Source organism: Tupaia chinensis, unplaced genomic scaffold (genome assembly GCF_000334495.1).
Source record: "Tupaia chinensis unplaced genomic scaffold, TupChi_1.0 Scaffold000146_1, whole genome shotgun sequence".
Classification (NCBI taxonomy): Eukaryota; Metazoa; Chordata; class Mammalia; order Scandentia; family Tupaiidae; genus Tupaia; species Tupaia belangeri.
Window position 1 is genome coordinate 2,681,515 of NW_006159616.1, and position 23,886 is coordinate 2,705,400.

Sequence of the window (23,886 nt, forward strand, 5' to 3'; positions counted from 1 at the left end):
ATATTTATATTTTCCATGAGAGAGAGAGACAGACACCCTCGACAGGGTCTTCACACCTTGATCCAGTCCCAGCGTTAGACGTACCATCATCTGGCCCCAACAAATATATGTATGTATGTGTGTGTGTGTGTGTGTGTGTGTGTGTGTATGGGGTTGTCTTTTTCATACATGAAATCACTATACATCATTTAGATTGTGAAGGTCCAGGACTCGAATCACAGTCAGCCATGTGGGATCTAACTGTCTTGACCTCCATGCCGTCGGCTGGCCCAGTTTTGTTTTGTTTGAGAACTCGGTGAGACTGCCGGCTCTCCGGCCTGTGCTCTGGAGGAATGAGCTCTCGTAGCTCCCTTCTGTGATCCCTGGCCCTCCCCGCTCCCTGGGTCCCGGCACCAGGTTGTCTGCATGGTCCAGCGGGACGTAGTGAATGCTCAGTTTACTTTTGTGGAAGGAGGGACACATTCCCCTGTTGTCCTCCCTTGGCTTTTCTTACACAGTGTGTGTGCCCCAGCTAAATGATGAGCTCTCAAAGGAAAGGACTGTGCCTTCATGGCCCCGCCGCCTCCCACACTGCTCAGTGAAGAACCTAGAGGGTAGTAATCATTTCGTTGAATAAACGAATGCATCAGTGAATGAATACATTTGTTGAGCTTCAGGGAGTAATGAAGAGTCAGTGGGTATTTGTGGAATGAAAGATGGATTAAGAGGAAACACTTTGGCTTCCAGACACTTTTTAAGCCATAGAAAGGATTTTAAACAACTCGGCAGAGTTCTTATTTTACACGCCAGAAATCATAAATTTACTGAAATCATTCTCTTTAGAGCTCTAGTAATCATCCAGTTCCAAATCTATTTGGCCAGGGCTGGGATGGACCACATCACCCCTGGGCCCCGGGCCACCTGCTCTGTCCCTCACCCACCTCCTTTCTGCCCACCATCCACCAGCTTCCTGTCCTTGACCCCCCAGGATCCCCCTCAGTGTGCCTGAGCGAGGCCTGCGTCTCAGTGACCAGCTCCATCTTGAGCTCCATGGACCCGACGGTGGACCCTTGCCAAGACTTTTTCAGCTATGCCTGCGGTGGCTGGATCAAGGCCAACCCTGTGCCTGATGGCCACTCACGCTGGGGCACCTTCAGCAACCTCTGGGAACATAACCAAGCCATCATCAAGCACCTCCTTGGTAAGCACCCAGTGGGGAGAGCCATAGTGGGCCACAGAGGGGCACCAGCACCTGGGCCTCCCAGCCATCCTGGTTAGGGAGGAGCTTGGCAGAGGGGAAGACACGGATTTCTAATAGGCGAAGTCAGCTGCGACCATCTGCCTTGTGTGGCCCTGCACATATGTTACCTCTCCAGGCCTCAGTTTCCTCATCTGTGAAATGGGACAAACAAAACCCAAGCCGCAGCACTGTGAGAACCAGAGAGCACACGTGTGAAGCAGTGGCCTGGAGTGTGTGGCCCACAGCAGGTGCACAAGAATGGGTAGCTGATGTCATTACGTTTGTGACTTTAGCTGCAGCTTAGTTTTTCAGCCAGTATTGGCTGCATTGTGAAAGTTGTGAGCCAAAGGAACGAAGGGCGAATCCACTCTGATTGTGAAAGGTTCTTTGTTTTAGAAGTTTTTGCTATAGGGCGCGTGCACTCACTAGAAAGACAGAGACAGAGAGACAGAAAGTGAGAAATCACCCCCCAGGGGGGATGGCCACGCCACAGTCCCTTCTCCTCCATTCTCTCGGGATCCTGGGCATGCACGCACACGCGCCTGGCGTGAGTTTAAGCCACTGGGTCCGGGATTCGAACCACGGTTGACTACATGGGAGTCCAGCCACATAGCCATTATGCCAACTGCTGGTCGTGGCCCGATGAAAGTTTTAACAACAGTTGATATCAGAGAGCCTTGGGGGGAGCAGGCCTCAGCCATCCCACCACAGTTCTCTTTGCACCTCCTTAGGCCTTGCAGCGTCTCTGGGGGACCTGGCTCCGCTGGTGGCTTTGCCTGTAGATTAGAATCTCGCGTTCATCTCTGCAGCCGTGTCCCCATAATGTTTATCTGTTGCCACCTGTGCATCGGGGTCCTTCCCCAGTGTGAGATCACGACACTGTGCTGTCCCACAGAGGCCGGCTGAGCCCCTTGGCCCTGTCCTGCTGATCGCTGTCCTGCCTTGGGCCCCTCAGTGCCGGGACAGGCCCAGTCATGGGAAACCCGTCCACTCATCTGTCAGTGAGGGAACTTAGTTCTGACAAATACTTAAGTTCTTAAAAAAAATCCTCTAGGTACTCAAACAGAAGATACCTGAAAGGGGACAGAGCCCTCTGGTGAGGTAGAGACGGCGTTCAGTGTGGGTCATCTGCGCCTGTTAGAGTGGGAATGGGCACACCAGCTGGGCTTGTCTCCCTGAGGATCAGAGCAGGGGCACGTAGGCAGGTGGCTAAGGACCCTCGTAGGTCAGAAGCAGCAAACCTCCTGCCGTCTGTGCTTTTAACGGTGCCTCTGAAAGGGGACCCAACCCTTCATTTCAGAGCCAGAAGCTAACAGGCAAATGTGTCTGTGGTAGCGGGACTGGGGCTCAGGGACGTCCCCGCCCCAGAGCCTGGTGACCCAGCCGGGGACTCGGCAGAGACCACGCAGGGCAGCATTGTGTAAGAGGTGGGCTGCTGACTCTACCAGAGTCTCCAGGACCTTGGCTCGTGCCCTGACTCTACCACTTACCGCGAGATCTGGGGTGAGTGACATGACCTCTCTGGACTTGTCTTCCCCTCGGTACAGTGGAAGCCATGCCTCCTCCGAGTTACGAAAACTGTTATAAATAGGAAAGAACGTTTAAAGCGCCTTGTCCAGGCCTGGCACATCGGGTGGCTGCTGTTCATGATGACATCGTTGCTGCACTTCTCCCTGGGTCCTTGCCCAGCCTCTTACAGTTTCCAGAGCTTTCTGTCAATGCTATCCATTTGATCTTGTGAGGCGGAAGTCGAGAAGGTATAATTCACCCTGTTTGATAGACAGAGAAACCGTGAGGTCCTCGAGACAGGCTAGTAGGTGGCAGAGCTGGAACCTCTCCCCTGCCCCACGCCAGTGGCAGGTACAGCTCCCTCCCTGCCTTGTCAGAGAGAAGCTGCAGGGAACACAGAGGCTGAAGGGGGGAGGGAGAGGCCGACATGTGTCAAGGGCCACTATGTGCCCAGAGCTGAACCAGGCTCCTCACAACCACTGCCTCCTCCATCCTCACGACAGCCCTGAGACTTAGAGATGGGCATTCCCATTTTATAGATGCAGAAACTGAGGCTCGGAGAAATTAAGTAACTCTGCCGAGGCCACACCTCTAGTCAAGAATGGAGGGGGACTCGCACTCTGGGGAGCACTTGGTGCTGGGACAGGATGGGGCAGGAAGGCAGCCCAGCCCTCTCACCTCCCAGGTCGGCCCAGAACTGGCCCTTGGGTGTTGCGCCACTGGGTTCCAATCTTACTGGATGGGGCTGGTTTGGTCAGGAAGACCTTGGGTCTGAGCCCAGAGCAGTTCATTCCTCCACTCCACCTCCCAGGAGTCAGGGTTCTGGGGGGGTGACTTCCAGTCCTGGGCCCTGGCCCTGAAGGTCACGTCGTGGGTAGGGGCTGCTCTGAGCTGGGCGTGGAACAGACAGAGCCTACAGTCAAGCCCTCGGCCCTGGGTCCACAGTCTGGTGGTATCAGGGGATGAGACTGCCGTATCGAAGCCAGGCAGCCTCAGTGTGCTAGCTCAGCTCAGCTACTCATCACGTGGGGACCAGCAGGCAGCATGGAGGTTAAGGCAGCTGGATCCTACATGGCCGATTTCATGGTTCAAGTCCCAGACTCAGTGGATTGAAATCATGCCAGGCACATGTGCATGTGTACCCAAAATCCCAAGTGGAGACTAGAGGAGAAAGGATTGTGGCATGGCCATCCCCCTGGGGGTGATTTCTTCATTTACCTCTCTTTCTGATCTCTGGCAAACACATACACCCTATAACAAAACTGGGGGGGGATTAATTGTGCAGTTAAAGAAAATAATAATGATTGCTTATTTTAGTTCATATAGAAGCACTAATGTCGCCACAGTTATCAGAGAAAGGAGGTACAGGACATGCCTGTGACACACTGAGCTTCTTGTATTATTTCACGGAAATGCCTGTGGGAAGCCCGTAGAGTAGACTGAATATGCCCATTTTACAGCTGAGACTCACAAGTGCAAAGGAAATTTATCTCCCAGGAAACGATGAAACTGGGATTCGGACGCAGAGCCATGGAGCCTCAGGACCTTTATACTTTCTCTACTGAGCCTATCGTGTCTGATTCACTGTGTAGAGACCCTGGGGCAGCACTGCTCAGAGGAGAGCTATGAAGGCAGTTACCAGGACTGCACGGCTGAACTGTCCAGACGAGCAAGCCAAGCCCTGGCCAGGTCTGATGGGCACAGTAGCTGTGGTCATCTCCGCCTAGGCTCACTCCTGGGAACTAGTCTAGAAATGGCCCCTCACCTGGGGACCTTGATACCTGGAGTTGCCTGAAATGCAGCAGCAGGTAAGTGGGTGTCAAAAATGCAGGCATGAGGGGACCAGCTGCTAGCATAATGGCTATGTCGCTGGACTCCCATATAGTTGACCATGGTTCGAGTCCCGGACCCAGTGGCTTAAACTCACGCCCGGCACATGTGCGTGCATACCCAGGATCCCAAGAGGAGAATGGAGGAGAAGGGATTGTGGCATGGCCATCCCCCCCGAGGGGGGATTTCTTGCTTTCTGTCTCTCTGTCTCTCTCTGTCTTTTCTGGAGAGCACACGCGCCCTATAGCAAAAATCTCTCCTTCCCCAAAAAAATACAGGCATGGGAATGGGTGGGGAAGAAAGGAAGAGTATAGAGAAGGATAGCAAGAGAACAAATATAGCCATGACATTCGTGGGGCACAGAAATGGTGTATTACCCGTTGATGATAACATGTACAGTGTTCTCGACTGGACTGGTCCGAGAAGTATTTCATGTTGGGTAAATGCTCTTTGCAAGCCAAATGATATATAGTGATTAAATGTTTAAAAAAAATAATGAGAATAAATAATAATAATCTGAAAACATTATGAAAAGCTATTTGATGATGATGTGGATAGTCTTAACTGATATGCATGGTAATCATGCTGGAAAAAGAAATATAATACATTGTAAAGACATATGTCATTAAATGTAATATAAAAAAAGAAAAGAAAAAGAAAAGTCATGGCATTTTTTCTATGTGAAAATGCAGCATGACTCTGATGACTCCATATAAAGCTACTAGAAAAAAAAATAGAGGAAATGCTTCATGATTGGTCTGGGAAAAGCCATTTTGGTTAAGACTTCAGGAACAGAGGCAATAAATGAAAAAATAGACAAATGGAATTATATCAAATTAAAAGGCTTCTACACAGCAAAAGAAAAAATTAACATAGTGACAAGACCACCTATAGAGCGGGAGAGACTATTTACATACTATACAACCAACAGGAAGTTATAATCAAAACATACAAACAACCCAGCAGCAAAACACAATCCATTTTAAAAATTAGCAAATTATGTAAAAAGGTATTTCCCAAGACCCGCAGTTGGCATAATGGCTGTATCGCTGGACTCTCATGTAATCGACCATGGTTCAAATCCCAGACCCGGCAGCTTAAACTCACGCCAGGCGTGTGTGCGTGCATTGCCAAGATCCCAAGAGGAGAATGGAGGAGAAGCAATTGTGGTGTGGCCCTCCCCCTGGGTGGGGGTGGGGGGGGTGATTTCTCGCTTTCTGTCTCTTTGTCTTTCTCTGTCTTTCTGGTGAGTGCACATGCTCTATAGCAAAAACCTCTCAAAAAAAAAAACAACAACAACAATAACAAAGGTATTTCCCCAAAGAAGCATAAAAATAGCCAACAACACATGATACGAAAAAATGCTCAGCATCACTGATTATTAGAGAACTGCAAATCAAAACCACAGCAAGACATCATCTCACCTCAGTTAGAATGGCTATAATCAAAAAAACAAATAAAAATGTTGGTGAGGATACAGAGAAAGAAGACTCTTTTGTTGTTGTTGTTGTTTTTGAGAGGTTTTTGCTACAGGGTACGTACTCTCGCCAGAGAGACAGAAAGCGAGAAATCACCCCCCCAGGGGGGATAGCCATGCTGCAATCCCTTCGCCTCCATTCTCTCGGGATCTTGAGCACACACGCACATGCACCTGGCGTGAGTTGAAGCCACCGGGTCCAGGACTTGAACCGCAGTTGACTACATGGGAGTCCAGCGACAGCAATGCTAACTGCTGGTTCCATCTTTTGTTGTTTTTTTTTGTACAGGGTGTGTGCACTTTGGAGAGAAGAGCGGGGAGTGAGAAAGCAACCCTTAGGGGGACAGCTATGCTGCAATCCCTCCTCTGTTCTCAGAATTTTGGGCATGCACGCACAAGTGCCCAGTGCATTTTTTAAGCCAAGGGGCCAGGATTCAAAGCATACAGTTGGCCATAAAGGATTCAGCTGCCTTAGCCACTATGCCACTGGTTGGCCTAAAAGAGGATCCTTTTTGCACTGTGAGCAAAATGTAAATTAGTACAACTATTATGAAAAACAATAAAGAGTTCATCAATAAACTAAAAACGGAGCATCCATAGGATTCAGAAATCCCACTATTAGGCCTGCATCTAAAGGAGGGAATATCACTTTACCAAAGTGATATTTGCACTCCCATGATTATCAAAGGATGACTCAGTAACCAAGGAATGAAATCAACCTGTGTCCACCAATAGACGGATGGATAAAGAAAATGTGGTTCTTATACACAGTGGAATACTATCCCGTCATTAGAAAGAATGAGATCCAATTACTTGTAGCAACATAGACAAACCTGGAAAATGTTTTGTTAAGTGAAATAACCAGGCATAAGAAGAGAAATGCAACGTGTTCCCACTCATTTGGAAACTAATGAAGTAGGGAATAGAATGGTTACTAAAGGCTACAGGTGGAACAGAGACAAATACTAGTTAGTGAACACAGGGTTACAGCTAGATCAGGGGAATAAGTGTCCTTGCTCCATCACTCAGTAGGTAACTGCAGTTAACAATAATCTATTACACTTCCAATTAGTTAAAAGAGGGAATTTTGAATGTTTCCAACACGAAGTAATGGCAAATATTTGAGATGATGGGTATGCTAATCATCTTGGTTTGACTGTTATACATTGTATTCAGGTAGTGAAAAAGCGCACTATGCTCCATAAATAAGTGTAGTTGTTATTATCAATTAAAAATAAATTAATCAGGGACCAGCAAAAAAATAAAATAAAATAAAATAAAGCAGGCGTGTGGGCCAGTGCATTCTTGGCCTTGAGGACAGCCTGGTCGCAGCTCCGTTTCCAAAGCAGAGATCAAGCCAGCAGGCCTCAGAAAGGAGCTGGAGCTCAGGGGCACCAGGGCGAGCAGGGTGCACGGAGGAGAGGGGACGTTCAGAGTGCCAGTGAGGATCATATCAGCTGGCCAAGCAGATCAGCACAGCCATCCACTTGCCATGTGACCCTGAACAACCTGCATGTTTCTGACAGGTGAATGCACCCTGATTCCTCAAGGAAAGGGAAACCCAGGCAGGTCTGTAGCCCGCTACATGCTCTAGACAAGAGGCCCCCATGGTGTGTCCATGCAGCCTACTGGCTGAAATGGGGTGATCTCGGCTGAAACGGGATGACCTCAGCTGCAAGAGTCATAGATGCCACTCCCCCAAGCAGCCACCTTGATGTCCTCACAGACTTGGGGGAGACAGGGGTGTGGCCTCACTTCATCAGGGAAAGGAAGCAGCCAGGCCTACAACCCCTTAGCCTCGGCCTTGCCATAGGCTTTCCACCTGTGCCTTTAGCTGAGCTTATCCCATTTGAAGTGGCTGCCTCACACCTTCCAACCCTCCCAGGCTTTTCTAAACCTGCTTTTCTCCGTCTTCCATGGCTACAAAAGGGCCATTTGGAGCTTGAGCTACGATTACATTGTGCGTGCTTGTCACATTCGCTGTATCTTATACTATAAGATGAATGCATACCAAAAAAATAATGTGCTTGTGAAAACGCAAGCAACACAGATTCCACAAAGGAAGGGTGAGCAGTCTCCCTGTCTTCTGCCTCTGACACTGGTCTCCGTGAGAAATGCACACAAACTATTCCAACAGCATTTAATGTGTCCATGCCAGAGGTATGACAGTTAATCGCGTCACCCTGTGGCATCTCCCATATTTGTCTTTAGCATGTTTTTCCAGTGTTTATAGTTTAACTTGGTTGCCTCTTCCTGTGCAGATTGGGGGCAGCCCTCTAAAGACAGGATTTGCATCTGACACTTTCTGTCCAGTCTATCTGCAGCAGTGGGAATGTTTAAGTGGTTTGACTGATTGGTGATGATTGATTCAAGGATGAGAGAGGGTGTCCAGGACTTCCTGGGGGCAGCTAGACTGCTGCAGGCTCACTTGTGAGCACACTTACTGGATGGAACAGGAAAGCAGAACGTCTGGGCTCCCATCCTGGCCTCAGCCACTTACTTGCGTAACCTCAGACAAGCTACTCCACCTCTTGCCTATAAGTTGGGCGTGATACTAGTAACAGTCACTTGTGGGAACTGTTATGACGAGATGCACTCACACAGCCACACCCACACACCGAGGAAGCTGTCTGCATTCTCAGGGCAGCTTAGGAATGCCCAAGTTCCAATTCCAGCACGTTGCTGTTAGCGCCACCTCTGCAGGCAAGTTCCTGTACCTCCCCGGGCCTCGTTTTTCTCCTCTCTGCGACAGGATGCTGGTGTCCACCTCAGGCTCTTGGCACGACGCTGTGAGCTCAGCACGTGGCCTGGGCTGCAGCGAGTGGTGATGACACTGCCATCATTTTTGTACTTCTGCAGAACAAGTCGCCTCCTTGATCAGCTCTGTGTTCTCTCACAGGACAGGGCTCCTGAGGCCGGCGACTGCCCAAACTGAGTCTGCCGTTATCTAAAACAAACACGGGTGCTACCCTGATGTCAGTCAGGGCCCCACTTGCTCCGGGCTAGCTGGTCCCGCTGCAGCACGGTGGGCTGCGGAATTTCCAGCCACCCCGCCCCACGCCTGCCTGGCCGCAGCTCTGCCCGCCTGGGCGCTCGTTTCCTCCCGAGGAGTGACGCGGGGCAGGGTGTTCCAATAAAAACTCCCAGAGGAAGAACGAGGCCGATTAAATGTGCTGTTTTTCCTCTCTGGACTTTTGGGAAGGGACTGAGGAAGTTTCTGCAAGTCCGGGTTGTGGGAAGGAAGGAAGTGTGCCCAGACAGTGGGAGCCTGTCTGGCCTAACCTGCCAAGCGATTTCCGTAGTGCCGGGACCCTGGAGGTGCCACCTCTCCTGAGGTCTCCCAGCTCAGTGCCAGGAGCCACCCCCTCCTGTTGGCTGTTGGTTTCTTCTTTGCCCCCACGGAATCTGCTTCTGGGAAGTGAACATAGCAGGGGTTTTAAAGGAGACCAAGTTTTTTCCTAATGGGAAAGTTTGTGGCTAATGCCACTTTGAAACCAAGCCTCCACCCCGGGCTGAGTGCGTCCCCAGGGCATGCCATTCCCTTGCCCGTTCACGTGACCTTTCCATCTCGCGCTCTTACGTGCACCAGGCATTGCCAGGTGCTGGGGTCTTGTAAGGAGTAAAGCCATCTGTTCCTATGGAAGCGAACTCCCGCAGGCAGACGGTGAGCTACGAAATGAGCAACAAGGTTGTGATGAGTAAGGCCTCAAACAAAATTAAGTAGGTTGCAGGGCTGGAGAGGGGACCCGTTCACGTGACCTTTCCATCTCGCGCTCTTACGTGCACCAGGCATTGCCAGGTGCTGGGGTCTTGTAAGGAGTAAAGCCATCTGTTCCTATGGAAGCGAACTCCCGCAGGCAGACGGTGAGCTACGAAATGAGCAACAAGGTTGTGATGAGTAAGGCCTCAAACAAAATTAAGTAGGCTGCAGGGCTGGAGAGGGGAGAGGCCATGGTGGCCCCAGAGGTCAGGAAGGGGGGCCTTCTGAGCAGGAGCATCCAAGCAGGCACTTGAGTGAAGTGAGAGCACAGACCCTCTGACACTGAGGCAGGAGGAGCAGTGAGCGTGGCGGCCCTGTGAGCATGAAGGGGGAGACAGGAGGCGGGCTGGGAGGGCCAGGCCCAGCCACCTCGCTCTCTGTTCATCCTCCCACTGCGTGACGTCCTACCACAGGTACTCGGTGTATCTGCCCATGTCCTCTAAACATGCAGTCAGCAGAAGACCCCCAAGAACAAATCCCTGGGGCCGGTGTGGCTGCTGTTAATAACACATGGAATAGGGCCCTTTGGGCAACTTTGAGGAATCTACTCCCCAGCGCCTGTTTGGACCACACAGTTCAAGGTGACTCTGTAAACGCCCAGGCCAGGGTTCCACTTGGATGTCTAATAGAGACCTTACATTTAAAAGGTCTGAACCTTGGTTTTGGTTTTCGTGTTTTTCTGGGAGCCCAGCAGATGGCATAAGGGTTGCATTGCTGAACCCCTATGTGGCCCGCTGCAGTTCAAGTCTCGGATCTGGAGGCTTGGAGCTCATGCCAAGCACACACTGGGCACATATGCATGCATGCCCAGGATCGCAGGAGGAGAGTGGAAGAGAGGGGATTGCGGTATGGCAATCCCTCCTGGGTTTTTGTTTTGTTTTGTTTTTGAAAAACAGTCTGGGGACCAGCAGTTGGCATAATGGCTACGTCGCTGGACTCCCATGTAGTCAACCATGTTTTGAATCCCAGACCCGGTGGCTTAAATTCACGCTGGGCAGTTGTGCAAAAAGCTTCTCTCCCCCCACCCCCAAAAAAAGTCTGAACCTGGAGTGGCCCTGTAGTACAGTGGTTAAGTGCTATGGGAAGGGGGATTCTACATGGCTGACCACAGTTCCAGTCCTGGCCCCAGTGGCCTAAAAAACAAGTCAGCTGCATGGTCACATGTGCCCAGGATCCTGATGGGAAGGAGGAATGGAGCAAAGGGGATCGTGGCATGACAGGCCCCCTTGGCGGGGGCTCACTCTCTCTGGCATGCACCCTCTGGCATAAAAAAAAAGAAAAAAAGTCAGAATCTAGACGTTTCAAGTGGTAATGACTCTGAAGGAAGCCAAGGATTGTGACTATCTTCCCTTTTTCCTGGGCTGCCCCTTGTTCCCAGGCCTCCACGTCCCAGCCACTAGCAATATTTTTGCTCAGGCCAAGGAAACTTGGCATCATTCTTCACTCTTCTTCCTCTTGCATTCCATATGCTCCTTGTCACCTCTGCTGTCGCCCTGGCCATCCTCCATCTTTGCTTGGCTAGTCTATTGCAGTAGTCTCCTCTCTGACCAGCTTTCTTGGGCGCTTATCCCCTGGAGCTTGAAAGGCAAGGTAGCAGATGCCCCCTGAGAAGGTGGGAGTTTGCTGTAGTTTGTCCTGTGGGTTCAGAACCTGAGGGAGAAGGAACTTTACCTTCCCCAGCTGCCGCCCTGGCCCCACTGGCAGTGGAAACGCAGTGAGACCCGTGCAGAGGCAGCAAGAGCACCCGCTACACCCCCTCCCCCTGCCTCTTTGCCTCTCCAAGTCAGTGCTGGGTAGGGCCCCAGCCTCCTCCTCCCCCAGACACAGTGACCTTCACTGAAAGCAGACGCTGAGCTGTATCTCAGTACACGCTGCTGAGGGCCCACGCCGTGCCTGCCCAGTGCAGGTTCCGGGGTTTCAGAGATGGCTAAGACGTGGCACGGGGGCGAAGCAGCCAAAGCACAGCCTTCACTTGTACTCCACATTGAGCTCATCCTTCAGTGAAAACCCAAGCGAGACTTTCTCAGGCTGACCTCCCTGGCTTGTCCCCCATCCTCTCTCTAGGCCTCCTGGACTTCTCAGTGGCATTCCCCCCCACCCCGCGTGTGCTCGGGTGCACCGCACTGAGCAGGCTGCAGGCTCACATGGCCAGTCCATGTCTGTGTTGCCCGCCCCCCATCCCGCCCGGCAGCCGCCAAGCAGTAGGACTGCATACACGCTGCACAGCCAGTGAGCGTGGGGGAAGGAAGTTTCAACTCCGTCGGAAACAGCCTGTCAGCAAAGGAGGCATTCTGTGTCCTTCCTGGGGATGATCTGAGTCTGGGGACAGGTGTCAGGGAAGGGGGTCTGAGGGGCCGTTGAACTCAGAACTGGCTGTAATGCGTACAGCCAGGCTGTTCTGGGAGCCTTTATTCGGGCCTCTTAATCTCAGTGGCCTTGGGGCACTGGGGGAGGAAGAGACCAGGCTGCTCATGGACCAGAGCACCCAGAGCATCCCCCCACTGCCGGCCCTGGCATTTCAGGGTCACGGCCAGAGCCAGATGTGGAGCGCGAGACGCTGCTTGGAGGCCAGCAAGCACGGTTGGTTCTGCTTATCGTCCCGAGAGCCTAGTGGCTGGAAGCGTTGCCATAGAGACAAGGGGAGTGGATATTCTGCTTCCTGAGTTGAGGAGCTGGGAGCAGCCCCAGCTCACACCAGTGCCACCCTCCCCTTCCAGAGGCCTCTTTACCCTCTCCCATCAGACCTGGGAGACGGGCCGGTGTTTCTGGTGCGGAAGCATGGCAGCTCCAATCTGCAAGGCTGTTCGTACCCTCCAGAAGCCTCACCCTAGCTCTTGCTCAAGGGGTTCTCCTGTCTCTGTATCTCCCTTCAAACCCGCCCCAGGCTGGTCCCACCCCTTACTAGGTCTCTCACCTGACTTCAACAAGTCCAGGGCTTGATGCTCTCTGCCCAGTGAAAACCATGGTGTTAATTATAGTACACATGTGGGGTTGGGGATGCCAGGAGCTTTCCGGGGCAGAACTGGGAAAGCTGACCAAAGACTGGCCAGGGCATGACTTGTGCTCTTCCCACTAAGCCACTGTGCCAAGTGGGTTTTTTTCTCCCCTTTAAGCATCCTTGCTTGTCCCCACACTGTCCTGCTCCCCCAGCCCTGTCCTTTTCCCACACTTCTTTCTACCTGGTGAACAACTTTTCACCCCTGAGAACCAGCTCAGATTCTTTGGCCTCCTCAAGAGCTCCCCACTCTTTGGGACCAGCAGTTAGCGTAATGGCTATGTCGCTGGACTCCCACGTAGTCTACCGCGGTTCGCGTCCCAGACCTGGTGACTTAAAACCCACACCGGGCGCATGTGCATGCGTGTCCAAGATCCTGAGAGGAGAATGGAGGAGAAGGGATTGCAGCATGGCCATCCCCCCTGGGGGGTGATTTCTCGCTTTCTGTCTCTCTGTCTCTCCCTGTCTTTCTAGCGAGCACATGTGCCCTATAGCGAAAACCTCTCGGGAAAAAAAAAAAAAAGCGCTCCCTGCTCTCACTGCAAGCCCCCCAAGGCCATCCCACCAACAAGGGAATGACTTCTCTGTGTTTTGCAACCATTTGCATCATTCAGAGCACATTTGTGTCTTGGGATCATTTCTTTGTATGGCTGTGTCCACCACTAGCCCGTGAGCTCCTTGGAGCAGGGAGCAGATCTCACCTATGTCTGTACACCTTAGTGCCAGCCCAGGGCCTGGCTTTTGCAGGGGTCCAAAATGGTGAAGGACTTTAGGAATGAATGTCTGGAAGAAGCTTTGTAGAAACATGGCCTCTGAAAGGCTCAAAGGCCGTTTTTTCCTCTTAATTCATGATAGTGCACATGCACATGAGAACAAGAGAGATGAGCACCCTCCACAGGGTCTAGTCTTGGTCTAGTCCGCACCCTCCAGCCCACAGAACTTGGGCACTTGTGTGTTTGCCTGACACAGTTCAGGCTGACCAGGCCAGGGGTTCCAACCAAGGTCACCGTGGGATCTGGCTTCTTGAGTAGCCCGTAACTGCTGTGCCCCGGAGCTGGCCCTTGAGTCAGTCTTTAACCGTGTCCTATGCAGAAGCTCCAGGGGAGCAGAGATGGCATCTTTTGCATCGCCAGAGCTTGCATGGCAAGATGGAGTGTAAGCATCTCACATCCGTTCAGTGGAGGAGGTGGGCTTTAGGAGATCTTCGAAGGAAGCCGAGGAAGGGGTTTCCAGACCCCAAAGACATAAGTATAAAATGAGGAAAAGTGGCCAGAGCAGTGCGAAGTTCCCCAGGGAGGGAGCCGGTAGAACCAACAGAACTGAGGGGGTTGGGAACTCAGTGTGGTCTGGAGCAGGGTTCTGAGACTAAGAAGCTCGCTTAGGAGCCCCAGTACACAGTAGGTCCTTTGTGGACCCTTCCCTGGGTGCTGAAGGGAACGTTGCACACGCAGCAATATTGCCTTCAGCATGTGTCGTGACAGGACACAGAGGAGAGGGAGAAGGGGAACAGTCGCCAGAGTGTGCAGGGTAAGATCTGAGACGCCCTTGCAGAGTAGGGCTGCTGCCTGCAGGAGACGGGGGCAGTGGAAAATGGCCGTTAGGGTCATCGACTGGAGGTCTGGTGAAAATGCCCAGCCCCTCCGAGGAAGAGTGGAAAGTAGACTCATAATGAATGAGGCCTTTGAAGCTGCCATCCAGCTCTAGCCTTTGTACCAGTAAGATCATCTGGGAGCTGGAAACCAACACTGATCTCTGCCCCTTGCACCAGATGGGGGAGTTCGTGCTGCATGTCAGCCTGCTGGGTGAGCCCATGCTGCCAGCCCAGGGACACGTCTGAACCCAGTTGGCAGACAGGAAAAGCATGGGGCACCCTTCTTGCCTGCAATCAGCTAGAATCCAAGTGCTCCCGGTTTGCCAGGCTCTGCCCGGCAGCCCGTGCACGGAAGGCAGAGACCTCATCCCTCATCACACTGGCAGACGTCATAGCTCCATTTTACAGCTGAGAACCCTGAGGCTTCAGGAAGAAGGAATCAGCCAGGGTCACCCAGTGGGCAAATGGGGGGCACGTTGCAAATGCTGCTGTCTCTTGTGGCTCTAGAAAACTCCACGGCCAGCGTGAGCGAGGCAGAGAAGAAGGCCCAGGTGTACTATCGTGCCTGTATGAACGAAACCAGGATCGAGGAGCTCAGGGCCACACCCCTGATGGAGTTAATTGAGAAGGTGGGTCCCTTGGTCGTGTCTGCCGAGCCTCCTGCCCATGACACCTGTGCCCTCTCCACTTCCACCCCAGCGTCAGTACCGGCCTGTTCTCACCTCCAGCCACCGCGCCCAGCTGGACTGGTGAACTTATCTGCACTGCTGCACGTGTTAAGGCTGCCTGAGTGTGCAAGTGTATATGTGTGCACAGACGCTTCCCCATCTCAGTGTGAGCGAGCTGTTGGGCCTGTACCTGTGTGGGGTGTTGGAATCTGTTGGGGATGCCTGTCATCTGTAGGTGTTTATGTCTATGTATCTTGTGTGGGACAGGGCCACTTTACAGGGAAAATGTTCTCCACATTGCCGCTTCCTCTTCCTCCAAGGATGTGCTTGGGTGTGTGGAGGGGTACGTGCATATTCCAGAAAGACCAGCAGGGGCTCAGAACAGACCCAGAGCCCTCCCTGTGAGGAGGGCCCCACTGAGCCCTTACTCCCAAGCAGAGGAAGGAGTCTTTCTTCCTGGGCATCTCCCAGTGGGCCTTGGGTGGACCCCAAGGGGGGCTGCCTGAGGCTGGCTGGGTTGCCAGGCACAGACAGACCTGGCAGTGCAGCTTTCTGGCTGCTCTTGGCTCCCTGAGGGCTCTGCCTCCTGGCTCGGCTCAGGGGACATATCACAGAAGGTTGTGGCTATAGGCACTGGGGACCATACCATCCCTCCTCAGGACAGATGCATGTGTCAGCATGTGCCAAGCCAGGGAGACCAGAGGTGTTTTTGTTTTTGTTTTTTTTTTAAATCCTAGAGTTGAGAAAGACCACAACCTATCAACCTTTTAAAAAATATGGAGCTAGGCCCAGCAGGTGGTGTAGCGATTATGTCACTGGACTCCCACATGACTGACCACAGTTCAAGTCCTAGACCTGGCAACTTAAAATTCACACCAGGCACATGTGCATGCATGCCCCAAATCCTGAAAGGAGAATGGAAGGGATTGCAGCATAGCCATCCCCCCTAGGGAGGATTTCTTACTTTCTGTCTCTCTGTCTCTGTCTTTCCAGTGAGTACATGCACCCTATAGCAAAAATCTCTCTTTTAAAAAAAAGAGGAAAAAAATGAAGGCTTTTTCTCTATAGGTACAGTTGAATTTATGTTTTAAGAGGAATTACATTCACATAATTTTTATTTTATTTTTTTATGTCAGAGGGTGGTGCACAGGCTGGCATGCAGAGCTCCCCTGCGATGGAGTCTGGTCACACTGCAGTCCTTTTTCTTTCAATTCTCTTCCCCGTCAGGGAACTAGGCATACACATGTGCACCTGGCATGTTTTTTCAAGGGGTCAGGGCTGAGACTTAAACCCTGGTCAGCCATGTGAGATCTGTCTTCCTCCACTCACTTCACTATGGAACTGGCCCCTCCATTCACTTAATTTAATATCCAAAAGTCAACAGCGTTCTGGAGAAGCCTCCTCATTCCCGTCCCAGCCACGTAGGAGCGGCCAGCATGTGGCTTCCTGTCTTGCTCGTCTAGGTTAACTCTGCTCCATCCGTGAGGGATCAGAAGCCCCCCTACAGACCATCCCTTTTCACTTGGTCTTGAGGCCCAGGGAGGCCACTCACAGAGCAAATCAGCTGCAGAACTCGAATTCGCATCCAGGTCTCCCTACCCTCATCACCTCCCCTGTCCACTCTCTCTGCACAGCTCGGGGGCTGGAACATCACAGGCCCCTGGGCGAAGGACAACTTCCAGGACACCCTGCAGGCGGTCACTGCCCACTACCGCACCTCACCCTTCTTCTCTGTGTACGTCAGCGCCGACTCCAAGAACTCCAACAGCAATGTGATCCAGGTGAGCCAGCCCGAAACCTCCGGAAGAGAAGCAGAGTGCGACCTCTTCCTCTTTGGAGTTTTGCAAGTGCTGGGTGGAGGACCTCACCCTGGGTGGGGCTGCAGGCTTCTGGCTTCTGAGCTTGCATTAGTTTTGGAAGCCCCAAGCAGTGAAATTTGTGTGGGCAAGAAACTATGAAAGAGCAGGCTGCCACTCTTGGGTAGATCAGTCACTGCAGTTTGGGGTCTCATTGGCCACTGTGGACCCCAGGAGTGACACCAACTTCTGGACACAGCTGGAGCCACTTCGAGATCTCCCTGCCTCCCAGTCTGCTTGGAATGGCGCTGAGCCCAACTCCCTCCCAGCCAGAGCCTGCCGCAGCCTGAGGGTCAGCACCTAGGGATGCCCAGCACGAGTCCGCTCTAGCCTCAGAGGCAGAAGCCTGAAACCCAGGCTGGCGGTCACGAGGCTGAGTCCCAGCCCAGCTCTGCCGTTCACTCACTGTGTGATCTCGTACAAGTGCCTCAACCTCTCTGAGATGCAGTTTCCTTGTCAATCCAGTTGGCTGTAATGCCTAGGTACATCCAGGTGTCACCCTTCCCTACCTGCCTTGCATTCAGCAAGCCCTTTACTGGCGGCATGAGCCCCTGAAATTCCAACTGTGCAGGAGACTAAAGCAGACCATAGTTTATCAAGCTGTTTAAAAATAGGAGGCCTTTCCCCCCCATAGGCACAATTGAATTTACTCCAGCTCTGGAAGCTGGCTGTAGTTGCCCCTCTTCTCCAGAAGAGGGCTCCGAGGATCAGAGACTAAGTGGCTGGGCAAGGGTTCCCACTGACGTGTGCTCTGCAGCCTTGGGGAGTGTATGGTGGCACAGGCTTTGCCAAGGCTGGGCATGCTACAAGAGGAGGTGGCGGTCAGCCCATTGGAAAGGGCCAGAATCCCTGCAGCTGGACGGTGTGGGCGGGAAGGTTTCTGTCCTCTCCCTGAATGAGCTCACCCTGGGGTCACTTGAGCCACCAGCTCCTGCTCCTACCAGGGCCAGGGCTGCCCCTCTGATGCCTTGGGCCTCAGAGTCACCCCAGGGCATGTGTGGGGGCCACACCCACACCCACCAGGTGCTTCCCTCAGGCCTGCCTCTCTCTCTAGGTTGACCAGTCTGGCCTGGGCTTACCCTCAAGAGACTATTACCTGAACAAAACTGAAAACGAAAAGGTGAGTTCCCCCTTCTGAGACAGCGGCTCCCACCCCACCCCGCCCCCAGAGGATTCTCCCCCTTCAGTGTCTGCACCCCCACACACACGGGAAGGTCTCTGGAGCCAGAGGAGCCCAGAGGTATCCCTTACCTATGGGCAAGAAGCTGTCCCTGGCCAGGGAGGGCACCCCCAGGCTGGCTAAACCACAGTCAAGCATTGTGGACATGAGGGGCAGGAAGCAGCTGTCATTAGTCCCCAGTCTGCAGAGGCAGAGAGAGCACAACAGCTGGGCACCGGCCTCCACACACCTCACCCAGCTTCCCTTACCCTGCAGTCCTGCACTCCCTGAGCCTCACCTCATCTGTCACGTGGGGTTATTTTACTGAGGAGGGAATAAGGCTCAGAGATGCTGAGCGGCCTGCTCAAGGTCACACAGCCAGTCGGTGGTGAGGCTGATGTGCACATCCAGACCCACCTGCTCCAGAGCCCGCACCCTGCCCCCCCACCTGCCTGTCAGGGCACCTCTGGGGAGACCTCACCTGAGGTGCCCTCATCTGCCCGATCATTCCACCCTCCTGTAGCGCCCCAGCGCCCCTGAGTGCCCGCTGCTGGTAGGTGGCTGTGAATGAGATCGGCATGGCCCTCATCCCGCAGGGCTGGAAGCCTGGTAGGGAGGTGAGCAGGCCTTGACTAGCCACTCGGGAAGATGCGCAACCACGAACCGCGGCAGGGCAGGGTGAGCAGAACTGCAGCTGGCCCTGCCCCTCCCTGCCCTACCCTTGTCCACCGCTGAGTTTGGGGGTGCTGGGCCCCACAGGTGCTGACTGGATACCTGAACTACATGGTCCAGCTGGGGAAGCTGCTGGGCGGGGGGGACGAGGAAGCCATTCGGCCGCAGATGCAGCAGATCCTGGACTTTGAGACGGCGCTGGCCAACATCACGATCCCCCAGGAGAAGCGCCGGGACGAGGAGCTCATCTACCACAAAGTGACTGCGGCCGAGCTGCAGGTACCTTGACGCCCTCCGCCTAGAGCCAGGGACAGCCGCTGGGCTGCAGGCAGGGGGCTGGGCTGGGGGTTTCACACGCCCTGCAAGAGACCCTTGAAATACGCGTAGAACAAGAGGTGTTGTTGGGCCCAGTTTACAGATGGTGAAGAGACGCGCCAAAGGCCACATAGTAGTGTCTGCCCTGCACCAGGCTGCTTTCCAGAAGGCCCTGTGGCCACGACAGTGACAGCCGACATGGACAGGGGTCTTCAGGCTCCAAGCACGTGGAGCTGGGCCGGAGTGAGCTTGTACTACCTGTGAGGTGTGGATTCTGTCCTCACCCTCCCTCTTCTGAGTCAGGAGGTTTGGGGTTCAGAGGTTCCTAAGGGCAGAGGAAATGGCCCCCTGGCAATGCCCTGGAGGTACAGTGGGGATCTGCAGTCAGCTCTGTAACTGCTGTGACCACCACAAGTCTGGTATGCCCTGGTAGTTCAGCCTCTGCCAAAGGCTGCCCCCTGGTGGCTGCCTGAGCCTCGAGGGTCCAGAGTCAAAGGTCTACTGGTCCCTTCTTCCTAATCTGTTGGGTTTGGCTGTCCAGCCCTGTCCTGGGCCCCAGGGGTCACAGAGTGGCTCCTGCCAGCCTTCCTGTTTATGTTTTTTAATGAATTATTCAATTTTATTTATCATTGTTATTATTTTTTAATTTGACCAGAGAGAGAGAGAGAGAGACAGTGAGAAAGCAAGCCTCCAGGTCCAGGACTCAAACCACATTCAGCCATGTGGGAATCCAACACCCCAACCACCACGCTACCTGCCAGCCCCTTTCTGTTTCTTGCTATCTCCAAAGATGATTGGCTAGGCCTGCTCGCCTGGGAAGGAGGCCCAGGGGCTGGGCTCTCCCAAAATGTAGAGGGTCCCTTCTCCGCCCTCTGGCCAGTCAAGTTCCGCTTGCCCATCCAAGTTGGGCTCATTTGCTGCTCCTATCAGGATGAATACTGGGTCTCCTCCCAGTTATCTTACTCTGCTGCTCTGACAAGCGCACGCGGGGCCACCTTGGGGTTTTGCTTTATTTTGTTTCTTCTGTTTGCCGGAAGGCACGTGCTCCCACCATAGAGAGCAGCACCCCCACAGGGTGTGGTCCCACTGCAGTTCCTCTTCCCCATTCCCCCTTGCAGTCAGGATTTAGGGCACACACAAATACTTGCGCACACGCCTAGCGTCTTTCTCAAGCCACCAGGGCCGGGATTTGAACTGTGGTTGACTATGTAGAAAACGGCTCTCTTAAACACTACACTAACCTCAGGGCCTTGCTCTTAGTGTGCTAATCGGGCATACCAGCTAGGAAATAATCCCAAGCATAGTGCTTTGGGCAGAAGAAGCAGGGCCCTGGGAACCGAGGAAGAAGGGGTGAGGAGTTAGGGAAGCTGAGTCTAATGTTGGGTGATATTGGCCAGGCTGACTGGGGGTCCCAGGCAGAGGTGTGGCCCACACAGACGGCAGAGGCCTGGCATCAGGGTGCGTGGTGCCAAGTGGGTTGTTACGGAGATCAGCGGCCTGTGTTGGGCACCATCTGGCACTGTTTTTCCACTCTGAGGCCCGGAGGTCAAGGGAGACGCTGCTTGTGCAGCATAATTGGGCTTGCTCCAGCTACCCAGTTCCCAGCCTGAGCGGGCCCAGCAGTCCCTCAGCCCCCACAGTGGCCATGATGCCAGCTTTCTATGCCAAGAGTGGCAGAGAGGGCACCAGAGCCCTGGGCACATCGGCGCGGCATGGCTACCAGCTTCTTCCCCAGGTATCCTGTCACCATTGCGTGTGCTCTCTTCTCCCAAGCAGGAAAGGAAGGGCTTGTCCTCACTCCCTGCACGCAGCTGCCAAGGTGGAGGATTTGGGCAGAGGCGGCAGCCTGGAGAGTGCAGACCCTGGGCCTAAGGTCAGAGGACTGCTCCAGCCCAGCTCCACCATGGGCAAGTCACACCGCCCCCCTGTTCGAGCCCTGGCTTCCTTCCTTGCGCAAGGGGGCTTACTCACGCACACACACCTGCTGTGTTCCAGAGCCCAGAGACAAGTGAGGTGCCGCCCCTGCCCTCTCCAGGGACGGCTTCTTTAAGTCACAGAGTCTTTTGAGAACAGATCAGAACTGGACTATCTCCCAGAAGAAATGGGTATTTGTGCAGATTAAAAAAAAAAAAGTTCTCTCGAGTGCTTGAAGACATCCTGGACCCTCTGAAGCTGCCGTCTGGGGTGAGAATCTCTGGCCTGCCCAGGGGGCTGGGAGAGGATAAGGGGAGACAAATTGTAGTTTCATTTTGTGAGCTAAAATGCACAGCATAAGCGTAGCAAACTGCAGTCGGCATTGTTGCCAGTGTTGCTCCTTTGTTATTGGCCACGTTGCCTGAGTCCCCAGCACTAAACCAATGTGATTCATGCCACCCTGGGACGGGGATTGTCTTATGCCCTGATATCTGGTAGCATGGTTTCTCCCCATACTCCGGCTGTCTTGGAGAAAGGCGCTTCAGGCTTCACAGCGTGGTTCGAGGCTAGTCCCACCAGAATACGCACCGCTCCCCTGGCCGTGTCTGAACCAGAGCCAGGAACCAGGCAGTTGCATTGTTTCTGTGGGAGCTGCAGCCTGCTCAGCCCTTCTAGGACTTCCCCTCCCTAGGCTGTTTGAGACAGAGGCCCTATCCCCTGCCTTCATTTCTCCAGCCAAGATAAAGCCTGAAAGCATCTTCCTCTTCTCTCCCACTTTTCAAGTCGACTTAAGTTGGCTGGTTGGTTACCAGCAGTGCTCCTTGGCTGTGGGAGTGGAAAACAGAGCTCATCAGTGTGTCCCAGAGGGCTGAGTCACACGTGGAACATCCTAGTTGTTTCAAACAGCCGTCTCCATGGCAATGGCTCTGGCCACATGTGCTTAAGTTAGGCGTTCGCCAAAGCGATAGGGACTGAAAATGTGAAAATCCTGGCATTCTTCACACACCTCCTTATCTCAGAGGTGTGGGAACGTCCTGTGTGGGACACCTGCTCTCTCTAAAGGGGTATGGCTGTGCTGCTCACACACAGGGTGTCTCATCTGAGATCTGTGCCTAGCTCAGCGAGTCCCTGCCACCTGCAGTTCATGCAGCCCTCATTAACTGTGTGCTCCATGACGTTCTAGAAACTTCCAGCTCTCCCAGGGTCTTTGCCAGCAGGTCATGCGATCACGCAGCTCAACTGCCAAACCCTATTTGAAGATCTCCACGAGCTTACCTCCAAATTTTATAGCCACAGTAATAAAAAAGGTTAGCCCTACACAGCGGGCACAACTACGTGCATGCCCCCAATCCTGCCAGGACGGAGAAACGGAGGAGAGGGGATTGCAGCGTGACCAGGCCCCATTGGGGTCCTTTCTCCCTCTCTCTCTTCTCTGTTTCTTTCTCTCTCTCTGGCTGTGCCTACACCCTTTGCCAATTAAATGAAAAGTTAGGGCCAGTAAGTGGCATGGTGATTGGGGCACTGGATTCCCACATGTCCGAGCATGGTTCAAGTCCCTGACCTGGCGACTTGCTTTCTCACTTTCTCTTTCTCTCTCAATATCTCTCTCTGGTGAGCCCACATGCTCTATAGAAAATTTTAAATTATTTTCCTCTTTTCACCACATTGAATTCATTTGACTTTTTCTTTTTTTTTGAGAGGTTTTTCCTATAGGGCATGTGCACTTGCCAGAAAGACAGAGACAGAAAACGAGAAATCACCCCCCAGGAAGAGATGGCCACGCCACAATCCCTTCTCCTTCATTCTCCTCTTGGGATCTTGGGCACGCACACCCAGCGTGAGTTTAAGCCACTGGGTCCAGGACTCGAAACGTGGTCGACTACATAGGAATCCAGAGACACAGCCATTACACCAACTGCTGGTCCCATGAGTTTTAAGCTGCCAGGTCTGGGACTTGAAACACAGTCAACTACGTGGGAGTCCAGTGACGTAACCATCTGCTGGTCCCAAGTAAATAATTCTTTAAAAAAAAATGTAGCCCTGAGACGGCCTGCCTGAGCGCCTCCTACAAGGAAGAAAAGGCAGATGGGATAAGCTAGGAAGAAAAGAAACTCAGAGGTCTTGAGCAACCCCATCAGGAGGTCCAGGGCAGTCAGCTTGGGAGGGGAGATGCTGTCCTATTTAAGAGAAAGGAGAGGGAATGGCTCAAAGGCCCAAGGCTGGTTCCTGCTGGGGACTCTGGTCCAGGCCTGCTCACTCGCAGCCCAGCGCTCTCCCAGGCTGGCGGGGGTGCTGGAGCCCAGTACACAGCTCTTCCCAGCTCTGTGCTGGTGTGGAGATCAACCCCCACCCGGAGCCAGTTGTTAACAGCTTACCAGCACAGCACTGCGATGGGGGCCTGCCCTCTTCACAGTCTCACTTGCCCTTTGAGGCCCTAGTCCAACAGCCAAGCTGCCCTTTGACACCCAGAGACATGAGTGAACCCAAGTCTTAGACCTGCACAGCCACGAGTTTATTACGTGGGCTCGGGGAAGTCTCTGTACCGTCCACAGATTCAGTGTGTTATGTGACGGGCCTTACGGTGCTTCTAGGTGTTTACCAGCAAGTTGTAGGTTGATTTTACGTTATCGATGGACTTTCATGTACGAAGGCCATGTGTAATGTCTCTCTCACTTCCTTGATTTGGCATACATTCTGCCCTTTGTCAAGAGAGCAGAGAACAGAATTTGGAATTGGACAGCTCCAGGGCTGCTCTTGGGAGACCTGGAGCAGTGACCGTAATGCTTATAATGGGATGCTTCCTAAATGGCAGATTCCCATCTAAGCGACGGACGCATACGGGCATGTTGGCTGTAACACAGTATATGTGGTCCTGCAGAAAAGGTTGCACTTTGTAAAGCTGCCCACTAAAAATAGCAGGA

At 53.1% G+C, this 23,886-nt stretch overlaps 1 protein-coding gene across 3 annotated transcripts in view; it reads left to right on the top strand.

The window, feature by feature from the left end:
- The window catches only part of ECE1 (endothelin converting enzyme 1), an 80,222-nt gene that overhangs the window by 20,117 nt on the left and 36,219 nt on the right, over positions 1-23,886 (top strand). For all 3 annotated transcript variants that reach the window (XM_027770587.1, XM_014586530.2, XM_006145180.3), the window contains 5 exons: positions 968-1,180; positions 14,889-15,010; positions 16,684-16,830; positions 17,960-18,025; positions 18,824-19,015. In XM_027770587.1, coding sequence (XP_027626388.1) covers positions 968-1,180; positions 14,889-15,010; positions 16,684-16,830; positions 17,960-18,025; positions 18,824-19,015 — 740 coding nt within the window. The remainder of the gene's footprint in view (positions 1-967; positions 1,181-14,888; positions 15,011-16,683; positions 16,831-17,959; positions 18,026-18,823; positions 19,016-23,886) is intronic.